The following is a 13,265-nucleotide window of genomic DNA, read 5'->3' on the forward strand; positions in this document are numbered from 1 at the left end:
AGCAGTTTGGTGCCGCCTTCAGCCTGGGGTGTGATCCTGGAGACCCGGGGTGGAGTCCCGCATTGGGCTTCCTGCATGGAGCTTGCTTCTCTCCCTTTCCCTTTGCCTGTGTCTCTGCCTCTCTTTCTGTGTCTGTCATGAATAAATAAAATCTTTTTTAAAAAAAAAGGACCAAAAAAGCAGAACCAAAGTATTAGTATCTATAAAGACTATAACTGTTCCCATAGAAAGCCCAAGAAATAGTCAAAGACTATTATTATCTTTGATAAAAAGATTATCTTTTTTGTTAAGATTTTATTTGTTCATGGAGTAGGCTCCATGTAGGGAGCCTGATGTGGGACTTGCTCTCGGGACTCCAGGATCATACCTTGGGCCCAAGGCAGGCGCTAAACCACTGAGCCACCCAGGAATCCCAAAGACATTATCTGAATAAATGAGTTTAGCTAGGTTTCTGGATATAAAGTCAACATACAAGAGATCCAATATATTTCTATTATCACATCTAACATAAAGTAAAACATAAAATCTTTTTTTTTTTTTTTTTTAGATTTTATTTATGAGAGACACACAGATGAGAGAGAGAGAGAGACAGAGAGAGAGAGAGAGAGAGAGGCAGACACACAGGCAGAGAAGCAGGCTCCATGCAGGGAGCCCGACGTGGGACTTGATCCCAGGTCTCCAGGATCACGCCCTGGGTTGAAGGCGCTGCTAAACCGCTGAGCTACCTGGGCTGCCCCATAAAATGAAATCTAATGAAGAAATTATAAGAACATTAAAAATATTAAACTCATAGGAGTAAATCTAACAAAAGGTGTGTCCTTCATGAAGAAAATACTGAGAGAAATTAAAGACCCAAATAAATACATGCTATGTTTAGGAACTAAAAGATCAACACTGTACAAATACCAATTCTCTCAAATTGATCTAGAGATTTAATCCAATCCCAATCAAAATCTCAACTTTTCTTCAAGGGTTGAGGGAGACAGAATTTGGCAAGACAATTGCAGTATTAATATGGAAATGGAAAGCACTAGGAAGAGCCAAAATATTCTAGATCATGGGTCAGTAAACTACAACCATCAGCTACTTGTTTTTATAAATAAGGTTTTACTGAAACCCAGCCATGCTCATTATTTGTATATTGTCTGTAGCTGCTTTTCCATCACAAAGGCAGAGCTGAATTAGGTACAGCAGAAACCATGAGACCAGCAAGCCTAAAATATTCACTACCTAGCCCTTAAAGAAAAAGTTTGCCAACCACTGCCCTAGACTGAACTTTCTGTGATGATGAAATTACTATTATGTTATATAACAGCTGCCAGTCACATGTGCCTACTGAGAAATGTAGCTACTGGGATTGTATAACTGAATTTTTAACTTGATTCAGTTTTTATTACTTTAAATTTAAATAGGCTACTGTATTAGCACAGCTTTAGAATCTAGAAGAACAGCACTGAGGCTTATTTTAGTACAAGATAATTAAGGCAGTGTGGCAGCAGTGGTTTTTAATTAGTGTATGAGACCAACAGACCTATATACAAGGATAACTTACATACAACAAAGGTAGCCATTAAGGGAGGAAAGGAGACTTTTCAATAAACATTATTGGGACAATCAGATACATAAATATAAAACACATGAGCCAAATTTTACATCTTACATACAAATCAATTCCAGACAGTACAAACAAAATGTGGTTAATCCATACAATAAACTATTATTCAGCAACTAAAAGCAATGAACTACTTATACATGTTATGCATCATGAATCTCAAAAATATACCAAGTGAAAGAAACCAAACTACATATGATTCCATTTATATGCAATTTCAAAAAAAGGCAGATATCTGCAGAAAGAACACAGATTAGTGGTTGCTGGGGGCAAAGGAAGGAATGACTACAAATAAGCACGAAGGAACTTCCCGAGTGGTAGAAGTGTTCTAAAACTAGAACGTGGTGATGATTATATAATTCTGTAAGTTTAATAAAAATCATCAAACTCTACACTCAGATGAATTTTACAATATATAAGTAATACCTTGGTATATCTGTTTAAAAGAAAATCAATTCCAGGTAGATCTAAATTTGAAAGGCAAACCATTAATATTTCCACAGACAATAATAATATTTCCACAGACAATAACACGTATCATTATTACCCAGCAATAGAGAAGGATTTCTTAAATAGAATCCAGAAAGTACCAACTGCAAAAGAGAAGGCTGAGAAGTCTTTTTTAAAATGAAGCACTTCAGGACACTTGGGTGGCTCAGTGGTTGAGCGTTTGCCTTTGGCTGAGGGCACGATCCCAAAGTCCCAGGATCGAGTCCCATAACAGGCTCCCTGTAGGGAGCCTACTTCTCCCTCTGCCTATGTCTCTGCCTCTCTCTCTGTGTCTCTCATGAATAAATAAATAAAATCATTTTTAAAAAATAAAAAAGAAAATAAATAAAATAAAGCACTTCTGTTTGCCAAAAGACATGATTAAGAGGGGGAAAAGCAACAAAGTGGGTACCTACAACCCATATAACCAATAATGGGCTGGTATCCAGAATAAATGAGAACTTTCATAAATCAGTAAGACAAATTACCCAATAGACGAATGAGCAAAAGATGCAATCGCACACTTTATAAAAGTCAACTATTAACCAAATACTTGGTAACACATACAAGGGTTACATCACAGTAGTTAAAAGTTAGGGAAAAGGCTGACAATATTAAGCTTGGCAAAAATGTAGGAAACTGAAATAGTCATACCTTGATGTTTTGTGAAAGTAAAATAAGCTGGTACAACCACTTTGGAAAACTGTATAGGAGAATCTACTGAAGCTGGGCATGTGGACAGAGTACGAGCCCACAATTCCATTCCTAGCCATGTGACCAAAGATGTTCAGAACAACATTCTGTTCTATTACAGCCAGAAACTGGAAACAGTAAATGTCCACTAAGAGGAGAATGGATAAGCAAATGCTGTACATTTATACAGCTGAATACTACACAGCAACAAAACAAATCACAGCTACCTGTGATGGCATGGATGACTCTTACAAACCTGATGTGGAACAAGAGAAATCCACCCAGAGAATAAACAAACAGATATACACAGCATCCAACCCCCCCCCCCCCCCCCCCAAAAATAGGCAACACCAAATGACAGTGTCTGCGAAGACATGCTCAGGTAGTAAAACAGACCAAAAAAGCAAAGTTATGGAGACCAAAGAGGGTGACAACTTAGTGCAATGTCCAATCCTGGACTGGATCCTTGATTTTTAAAAAAGCGATGCTATGAAGGTCATAAGAAAGACAGTTGGCAAACTGAGTATGGATTGCATATTAGATGTTCTGTCAATGTTACATTTCCTAAATCTGATCACAGTATTATTGTGTAAGAGAACATCTTGTTCTTCAAGGACACATGCTGGAATATTTAGGAGTAACGAGTCCAGTTGACAACCTATTTTCAAATAGTTGGGATCCCTGGGTGGCGCAGCGGTTTAGCGCCTGCCTTTGGCCCAGGGCGTGATCCTGGAGACCCAGGATCGAATCCCATGTCGGGTCTTGGTGCATGGAGCCTGCTTCTCCCTCTGCCTATGTCTCTGCCTCTCATTCTCTCTCTCTATCATAAAAAAAAAAAAAAAAAAATATTCAAATAGTTCATCAAAAATACTAATAGAAAGACCTGTACTCTCAAAACTATAAAAAATTAATGAAAGCAATTCAAGATGACACAAAGAAATGGCTTTCCATGCTCAAAGACTGGAAGAACAAATATTATCAAAATGTATTACCCAAACCAATCTACACATTTAATGCAATCACTATCAAAACACCAACAGCATTTTTCATAGAATTAGAACAATGCTAAACATGGAACCACGAAAGATCTCAAATAGCCAAAGCAATCTTGAAAAAGAAAAACAAAACTAGAGGTATCATAATTCCCAATTTCAAGTTATATCACAAAGCTTTGGTAATCAAAATACTACGGAAAAAAAAAAAAATACTACGGTACTGGCACATTAAAATAGACACACAGATCAATGGAACAGAGTAAAAAACCCAGAAATAAACCCACAATTATATGGTTAATTAATCTTTGGCAAAGGAGAAAAGAATACGCAATGGAGAAAAGTACTCTGTTCACATGCCCAGCCTCAGTAGATTCTTCTATACAGTTTTCCAAAGTGGTTGTACCAGTTTATTTTACTTTCACAAAACATCAAGGTATGACTACTTCAGTTTCCTACATTTTTGCCAAGCTTAATATTGTCAAGTCTTTTTCCCTCAACAAACGGTGTTGGGAAAACGGGACAGCTATATGCAAAAGAATGAAATTGGACCACTTTCCTACATCACACACAAAAATAAACTCAAAAGGATTAAGGACCTAAATTTGGGACCCAAAACCCTAAAAATCCCAGAAGAGGGCACAGGCAACAATTTCTCTGACATCCACCATAGCAACATCTTTCTAGATAGGTCTCTTGAAGTAAGGAAAACAAAAGCAAAAATAAACTATTGGGACTACACCAAAATTAAAGCTTCTGCACAGCAAAACTAAGAAACAATGTACTGAATGGGAGAAGATATTTGCAAATGACATATTCCATAGAGGATTGGTATCCAAAATACATAGAAAGAACTTATACAATTCAATACCAAAAATGGGCAGAAGACATTAACATAACAAACATTTCTCCAAAGACATACAGATGGCCCACAGATACACAACATCACTGATCATCCGGGAAATGCAAACCAAAACTACAATGAGACATCACCTCACACCTGTCAGAATCACTAAAATCAAAAACACAAGAAACAAGTGTTGATGAGGATGTAGCAAAAAAGCAACCCTTGTACGCTGCTGGTAGGAATACAAACTCATGTAGCCACTGTGGAAGATAGTATGGAGGTTCCTCAAAAAACTAAACAAAACTACCCTATGATCCAGGAATTGCACTACTGGGTATTTACCCAAAGAAAAATACTAATTTAAAGGGATACATGCACCTCTATGTTTACTGCAGCATTATTTACAATAGCCAAATTATGGAAGCAACCTAAATATTCATCGATAGATGAATGGATTAAGAAGATGTAGGGTGTGTGTGCAAGTAGAAAAAGAATGAATCCATCCATCCATATGGATGGATATAGGGAGTATAATGCTAAGCAAAGTAAGTCAGAGAAAGACAAATCATTTTACTCATTATGAACTTAAGAAACAAAGGGGATAAAAAGAGAGAGGGGTAAACCAAGAAACAGACTCTTCACTAAAGAGAACTGCTGGTTGCCAGAGGGGAGGCGGGTGGAGGATTGGGTGAAGGTGAAATAGGTGATGGGGGTTAAAGAAGACACATTATTATGAGCACTGAGGAATGTATAGAATTGTTGATGCACTCACTGTATTGTACACCTGAAACTAAAACTTAATTTTTAATATATTAAGAAAGTATTTTTATAAGTAATATATTAAAAAATAACAATAATGTGAGCATGTGTGGTAGAGAGGAAAAAAATAAAGCAACGGCAGCCACCATTACTAGGAAATATGGGTGAAGGGTTGGTGGGTGTTCAGTATTATTCTTGCACCTGGAGTTTTGAAACTTTTCAAAATAGTTAAGTAAAAACTGCAAATGTCAAAAGGAAAAAAAACAAACAAACAAATAAAAGCAAAGGCACACTTTCATATATGTCCATACAGTGGTACCTCCTGGGAGCAGAAGACGGGGGTGCACAAGAGGAGGCTAGAAAGCTGGCAATGACAAAGTTGTTTCCTAATCTGGGTAGAGGTTACACAGATGGATATTTTTGTTTTTTCTTTTCTGTACACATGTAGTTCATGACACTGAAAGTTAAATGTTTATATGCTCTGAATTATTCGTCATGGTGTATTTCCTAGATTTAAATAAGTATAATGTGCAGTTTCTGCTTAATGTCTGTATTATCTTCCTAATTGAAAGTCTAATGTGGTTAGAGACCATGTTGCTCTTATTAACCAATGTCTGGGACAAAACAGGCAATCATATTTGTTGAATGAGCAAATAAATTACATAAATCTTACTTCTAAGGAACCTATTACAAAGATACCATCAGAGATGTGGTTAAAGATTTGTGAACAAGGATATTCTGAGTAAAATCTTGGCAATAAGATTAACACTTAACTGCAATTGGATAAGTAAATTATAGACTTCTGATATAAGGAAATAGTGTGCAGTCATTACAAGGCATATGTTCAATATTTAAAAACAGAAGGCAGAGGGGAAAAAAAGAAGAAAAAAGAAAAAGAAAAAAGAGAAGGCAGAGGAAAGGCTCATGAAAGTTATTTATTTATATATATATATGTATATATATGTACACATATATATATATATATTTTATTCATTTATTCATGAGAGAGAAAGAGAGAGAGGCAGAGACCCAGGCAGAAGGAGAAGCAGGCTCTGTGCAGGGAGCCTGACATGGGACTCAATCCCGGGTCTCCAGGATGAGGCCCTGGGCTGAAGGCAGTGCTAAACCACTGAGCCACCCGGGCTACCCCCTTAACTATTTTTAAAGTGTACACTTCACTGGTTTTAAGTATATCCACACTGTTGTGCAACCATCCATCTCCAGAATTCATTTCATCTTGTAAAACCAAAACTCTGTACCCAGTCTACATGATTTCCCATTCTCTCCCCTTCAGCCCCTGGCAACTACCATTCCTTTTGTGTCTGTAAGTTTGATGACTCTAAGGACTTCATATTAGCACAATCACAGAGTGTTTTGCCTTTTTGTGACTGGCTCATCTCTCTTAGCATGTAGTCCTCGAAGTTCATCCACAGCACAGCACATCATCAGAATTTCCTTCCTTGTGAGGGTGCACATTTACTTCAGTGTACTTATCCATTCAGTTGTTGATGGACATCTGGCTTGATTCTACCTTTCAGCTACTGTGCATAGTGCTGCTGTGAAGATGAGTGCACACATACCTGTTTGAGACCCTGTTTACAATTCTTTCGGGCACCTACTCATGAGTGATTTGCTGGATCACATGGTAATTCTCTTTCCCATTTTTTAAGAAACTACCCAACTGTCTTCCACAGTGGCTGTGCCATTTTACATTCCCACCAAGAGCATACAAGGGTTTCAATTTGTCCATATCCTTGCCAATATTTACTTTTTGTTTCATATTAAGAACTTGTTAGGACACAAAACTACACATTTTATAGCCCCAATCTCATTTTTAAAATATCAAATTAACATATGTAAAGAAAAAAAGTTTGGAAGTAAACCAAAATGAACTGATGACATACTTGGATTGAGGGATAATTATTTTCTATTCTTCCTCAGAATTTTCTCTATTTTTCCAATCATACACCAAGAAAATGTACTCTTTAGATTAAAAAAAAAAAAGTATTAAAAATCCCCTTGTCGGGTAGCCTGGGTGGCTCAGTTGGTTAAGTACCTGACTCTTGGTCTCAGTTTAGTTCTTGATCTCAGAGTCATGAGTTCAAGCCCTGCACTGGGCATGGAGCCTACTTACAAAAAATAAATAATTAATTAATTAAAAATAAATAAAATAAAATAAATTAAAAAAAAATTCCCTGGTCTATGACTACTATTTACCTAATTCAACATTAACTGGTTGTAGAAAAATTAATAAATCATGGTACAATAAGATTAAATTGACTTTCCTTCTGCTATTTTAATTACCAAAAAGCATTTGTGGGTGTATAAAAAAAAGTTTCAACTCTCAACAAAATTTAATAAAAAAAGCAGATATGAGTGCTACTAAAGCAAAGCATCATTCTGTACAAAGTTATACATAATTAAGTTTTTTTTAAAAGATTTCATTTATTCATTTTAGAGATAGAGTGTGCACAAGTGGGGCGGGAGGGGGAGAGAGGGAGAACGAATCTGAAGTAGACTCTGCACTAAGCAAGAGCCCAAGGCAGGGCTTGATCTCCACAATCACGAGATCTTGACCCGAGCTGAAACCAAAAAATGACCGTGCCACCCAGGCACCCCATATGACAATTTTTTTAAAAGATTTTATTTATTCATGAAAGACACAGAGTGGCAGAGACATAAGCAGAGGGAGAAGCAGTCTCGTCACAGCCCAATGTGAGACTCAATCTCTGAACTATAACCACACCCTGAGCCAAAGGCAGACTTTCAACCACTGAGCCATCCAGGCGTCCCGACAAGTATTTTTTAAAAAGAAAACTGAGACAATACTCTAGATAATTTAATGACAAAAATTTTTTCATTAATCACATGGCTTCTTTTCTGCAAGTGCGTTTTGCCATCATTCTCTAATTAGTAGTTTTTTGCCATTTCCTAAGTAGTTCCCCCATCTCACTGCAATTCTGCTCAAAACCCCATACAAATTATTATTATTATTATTATTATAATTATTATTATTATTTTAAAGATTTATTTATTTATGTATTCATGAGAGACACAGAGAGAAAGAGAGGCAAAGACACAGGCAGAGGGAGAAGCAGGCTCCACGCAGGGAGCCTGATGCGGGACTCGATCCCAGGTCTCCAGGATCACACCCTGGGCTGAAGGTGGCGCTAAACTGCTGAGTCACCCAGGCTGCCCAAAACCCCATACAAATTAGACAAGTAAAGCATCTCCAAAGAGGAGGCCTGGATTCCTGGCACCAGCTCAGCCTCCTCTAAACCCTTGGGAATTACCACCACATAACCAAAGAACGACGGAGCAGTGTCAGAGCCACAGCACCTACCTTCAACTGCTTTGTTCAGTATGTCTAAGCTGCTCACTACTCCAATATTCAGATGGACAACAGATTCTGGGGACACTTTCTCTATTTCCTATTAAGAACTACAGGAAAACACAGACACGCAAACATGGATACGCAAACATGGATACACTCATAGACTCCTCCTTCCATTCTACTTCCATACCAGGTACAGCATGTTTTATGCTAAAAAAATTCAGGACCAGTTCCCTTTACCTGGAGCAGTGGATCTCACTGGGGGGGTCTTTCTCTTGGCCAAGAAGTTTCTCAGTTGGGTTTGTTTCACAGGGGACAGCTTAGCTGCAAGAAATACATGAACCCATAAATGCCCTGGACTTGAAAGACTTGGATTTTAAGACGTCAATAGAAGGGAATACAGAGAGTTGAAGATGAGAATGTGTTTACCTGGCACTCTGGACAAGGGCTTGGTGTGAGATTCTATGGTAGTTTTCAACAAAGCATTACGGAGACTCTCGAGATCACTGTCAAAACTAAAAGAGGATCGTGTTACCTACAAATCAACTATGACCTGAGAAATCTCCCCAAATATAAGTGCCAGAGATGAAAGCCTCCTTAATATAGAGACGGGAAATCTGACCTATCAATCAACATAACCAATTCAAAAGAATTACAATCTCAACATTACACCCTGCTCCCTACCTCCCAGCAAATGCAGCACTAAAAGCACTTTAGTACAAAGGGCAACCAGGATGTATACATTCAGCCTAGAGGGAAAAACATACAAATACCCTGGTAACTTCAGGGGTAAACAGTCTGAAAGTTTCTACTCAAACAAAATGGTAAGCCTGAGCTTCTAGACACGTTAGTCCACCTAATTCTACCAGTTGATTTTCAAAAGAACAACAATGTCTCTATAAAATCTGCCATCGTCTATTGGCACCTATTTCATCTGGCACACTTAATTTACCTCTCCAATAATCCCCGGAGGCAGGTATTGCTACTCCCATGTTTTAGGCAAAGGAACAAAGGATCACAGAGGGTGAGAAACCTGACCAGATTCACACAAGTGACAGCAGAGTCACCTGCACACCCACATCTGAACTACTCTGCGACTTTTACACCTGACCCCAAAATGGTTATTTGCCCTTCAACCACATTCATCAAGTGCCAGCACCACGGACAGGCCCATTTCCCTGCACACCCAGGAGTGCCGCTCTGAGAGGTGACATCCGAGGGAAGGCTCCACTGGGAGGTTTGGTTATAGAGACGGAGCTGCTGGAGACTGTCCACCAGGTGATTCAACCTCTTCCTCTGTTGGTTGATGATTTCCCGGTTGTTGGCTAGGGTGTTAAATAGTGTTTCTCGCTCTGGCACAAGCAAGCGCCTGTGGACAGCAAGAAAGAAAGAATTTGACATGAATGGTCCAAATACTATAACTCTAACAGTGAAAGAACAAAATGTAGAACACCCAGTGGTCAAGCGGCAATGGTAAATTAACCAGAACATAAAAAGGGGATGAAAGCTTTACAAGGATAATACAGGATGAGGAAGGAGAAGCTTAGGGTAAGCAGGCTGAGCCTGTAGCAAAAGATGGCATAATCAGACCAAACCTCACAGAGGCTCCAGGGAAGAAAAGGGTGGGAGACAGAGTTAAAAACAGGGGGGAGAGGTGATACATTCAGCTATATACTTAAGGTTTGTGTATTTTTCTGCATGTAAATTACACTAAAAAGAAAAGCCCTGGGGTCCACTAGAGGTCTATGAGGATGAGTCACTTCTTTAGAGTGCTGTGAAGAAACATGGAGATAAGCACTCAGTTTGGCAACAGGGAGGTACCCCACTTGAAGGATCTAAAACAAGAAAGGAACAACGGTCCCTTTCTTTCCGGTGACAGGGCAGTTAAACATAAATTTTTAAGAAGGCATTTCAGTAGGGTACAGCAATATTTAGAAAGACTCAAAAGACAGAGATGTGCTAGAAAACTATAAATTTATGAACTTAAATCTCTGCAGAAAAGGAACTTTTAAAAAAAGACATATGAAGTGGAAAATCCATGGTTGTCATGAAGGAGAAAAAAGCCCAGTTTCTCTGTTAGCATCATACACTTTCTAAGAAGCCAATTTATTAATTAGCAGAGAGAAATCCATCTGTCACGCAGAACAGAAGGCTCCCACTGTTGGGTCAAGCCATTCCCTCCCATGCACTTGAACGTGAATTCAGAACCAGTGCAGTGAGCTGTGAAATCTGTAATGGGACCAGGGGACAAGTGCCCAGGCACAGAATCCTCCCCCTGACCAGCACCTACAGCGTCAATGCTCACCTCTACCTTCCCCTATCTATGCTCCAAATGGAGGCTCTCAAGTCAGGTACAAAGCCTTTCACCATGTTGTACAATATAATGTATTAAATTCTGTTTACTGAATTTTAAGTACATTGTAACCCAGCCTCCGCCATCACACCCAGCTTGTCCCACTTGCAAATTCTGTGATCCCACAACTTCATAAACAAGTAAACAGATCATTTCCTGGTTTGTTTCTTTACAGGGCTAATCACACTCATCAGGTGTAGGTGGTTCAGAAACTGAGCATTTTGAGGCTGATCTGTTTCTCGGCTTTCCTGTGGGTACCTCACTGTTCTCATGACGTACTGATTTCTATTCCTTTAGGAAAATAGATGACATACAACAAAACACCCGGGCACAGAAGACCAGGGTAGTAACAAGGTTTTCCTGTGCCTTTCTTCTTCTCTTCCTTCTAACTTATCCACACTAATTAGGAATGTTTCCTTAACAAGAAGATTTAGAATATACAGAAAAGTATAAAAGAAAAATCCCTCTTAATCCCATCTCCCAGATATAACCAAATATTGTGAAATTTATTTCTAGCCTCTTGTCTATGTTTAGATTTCCAGAGATCATCCAGTATGATTTTTGTCTTACCTTTCCCTATGTTGGATTTAATAATTACCATTATATGATTACCTATTTTGTAAATTTCACTTTATACACAAAATATATTTATTTATTTTTTTATTTATTTATTTTTTATTTATTTATTTATTTTTTAAATTTTTTTATTTATAATAGTCACATAGAGAGAGAGAGAGAGAGGCAGAGAGAGAAGCAGGCTCCATGCACCGGGAGCCTGATGTGGGATTCGATCCCGGGCCTCCAGGATCGCGCCCCGGGCCAAAGGCAGGCGCCAAACCGCTGCGCCACCCAGGGATCCCTATTTATTTATTTTTTAAATTTATTTATTTATTCAGAGAAAGAGAGGGAGAGAGAGAGAGGAGGGGGCAGAGACACAGGTAGAGGGAGAAGCAGGCTCCATGCAGGAAGCCCAACGTGGAACCTGATCCTGGGTCTCCCAGGATCACACCCTGGGCCGCAGGCAGCGCTAAACCGCTGCCCCACAAAATATATTTAATATTTTTTTTGTAAAAAAAAAAAATGAGTGATTACATAATATTCTGCATTAAGGAAAAAAATGTGAAATATGACCAGACTTATCTGACCACTCCTCTAACTTCTACATAGTAAGTTGTATTTAATTTTTCACTGTTGTAAATTTTGCTGCAATGTGAATTCTTTTTGTAAACTGCTGCAAATGTTGTTATTGTATTTGTACAACAAATTTCTAGAAATATAGTGACTGGGTCAAAGAGAACGAATTTTAAGGTTTTTAAATCAATGCCCCTAAATCATCTTTTAAAAAGGCTATAGAGTATCTCCTGCAACCCGTGGTAGATAGCCCTCGCTCACTTTTGTTTTTTCTTTTGTTCCAAATGTCGATCCCATTCTAAGTCTAGCACATCATTCACATCTTGGACAGCAAATTTCACATATTGATGAAGGCGCCGAATTTCCTACAAGAAAAAAATGAGAAAGCAAATGAGTTTTCCAGTAGCTTGGAGGAGGGTGTATTGAAACAATCAAAATGATTTTGCAATATTTTTATACTGAGAGCCATAACAAAGAAAACACAAGAGGCTTTCATATAATCATTAGAACATATAATTAAAACAAAACAACAGAATCCAACCTTTTTAACTGTGACAGAGAAGTAGTTACAAAGCTCAAGGAAACAGATTGTATGTGCTGGCCTCGGGCTCCAGGGAACAAATACTGTTGCTTATTCTCATTTGTCAGCTCCTATAAAGTAACTCAACATGCTCTAGGAACTTTCCACTGCACTCAGTGGTTCCAACAGCACAGCCATTCAGCTTTTGCTCTCCCACCCATGAAATTAAATGTAATACAGACAAAATTATCCTCCAAAAGTGCTGAAAATAAATCTGAACCTATTCTTAGCACAGGACACATAGTCTTCTTACCAGTTGAGAAAAACTCATCTCTTCTCAAAGAATAGTATCAGCACTAGAAATGGAATTGATCATTAACTAAAATTCACACCTATTTATTTTAGGCCTGTGGTAATTTTCTTTAAAATTAAAGAATTCAGTCCAGGGCAGCCCGGGTGGCTCAGCAGTTTAGCACTGCCTGCAGCCCAGGGCGTGATCCTGGAGACCCAGGATCGAGTCCCACATCAGGCTCCC

General features: G+C 38.5%; 1 protein-coding gene across 8 annotated transcripts in view; it reads right to left on the reverse strand.

Annotated features, from left to right (window-relative positions):
* Positions 1 to 13,265, reverse strand: part of NUP214 (nucleoporin 214) — a 106,359-nt gene that overhangs the window by 62,486 nt on the left and 30,608 nt on the right. For all 8 annotated transcript variants that reach the window (XM_072748338.1, XM_026009534.2, XM_072748337.1 and 5 more), the window contains 4 exons: positions 12,472 to 12,575; positions 9,913 to 10,095; positions 9,156 to 9,241; positions 8,967 to 9,050 (listed from right to left, as the gene is read on the reverse strand). In XM_072748338.1, coding sequence (XP_072604439.1) covers positions 8,967 to 9,050; positions 9,156 to 9,241; positions 9,913 to 10,095; positions 12,472 to 12,575 — 457 coding nt within the window. The remainder of the gene's footprint in view (positions 1 to 8,966; positions 9,051 to 9,155; positions 9,242 to 9,912; positions 10,096 to 12,471; positions 12,576 to 13,265) is intronic.

Source organism: Vulpes vulpes, chromosome 2 (assembly GCF_048418805.1).
Source record: "Vulpes vulpes isolate BD-2025 chromosome 2, VulVul3, whole genome shotgun sequence".
Lineage (NCBI taxonomy): Eukaryota > Metazoa > Chordata > Mammalia > Carnivora > Canidae > Vulpes > Vulpes vulpes.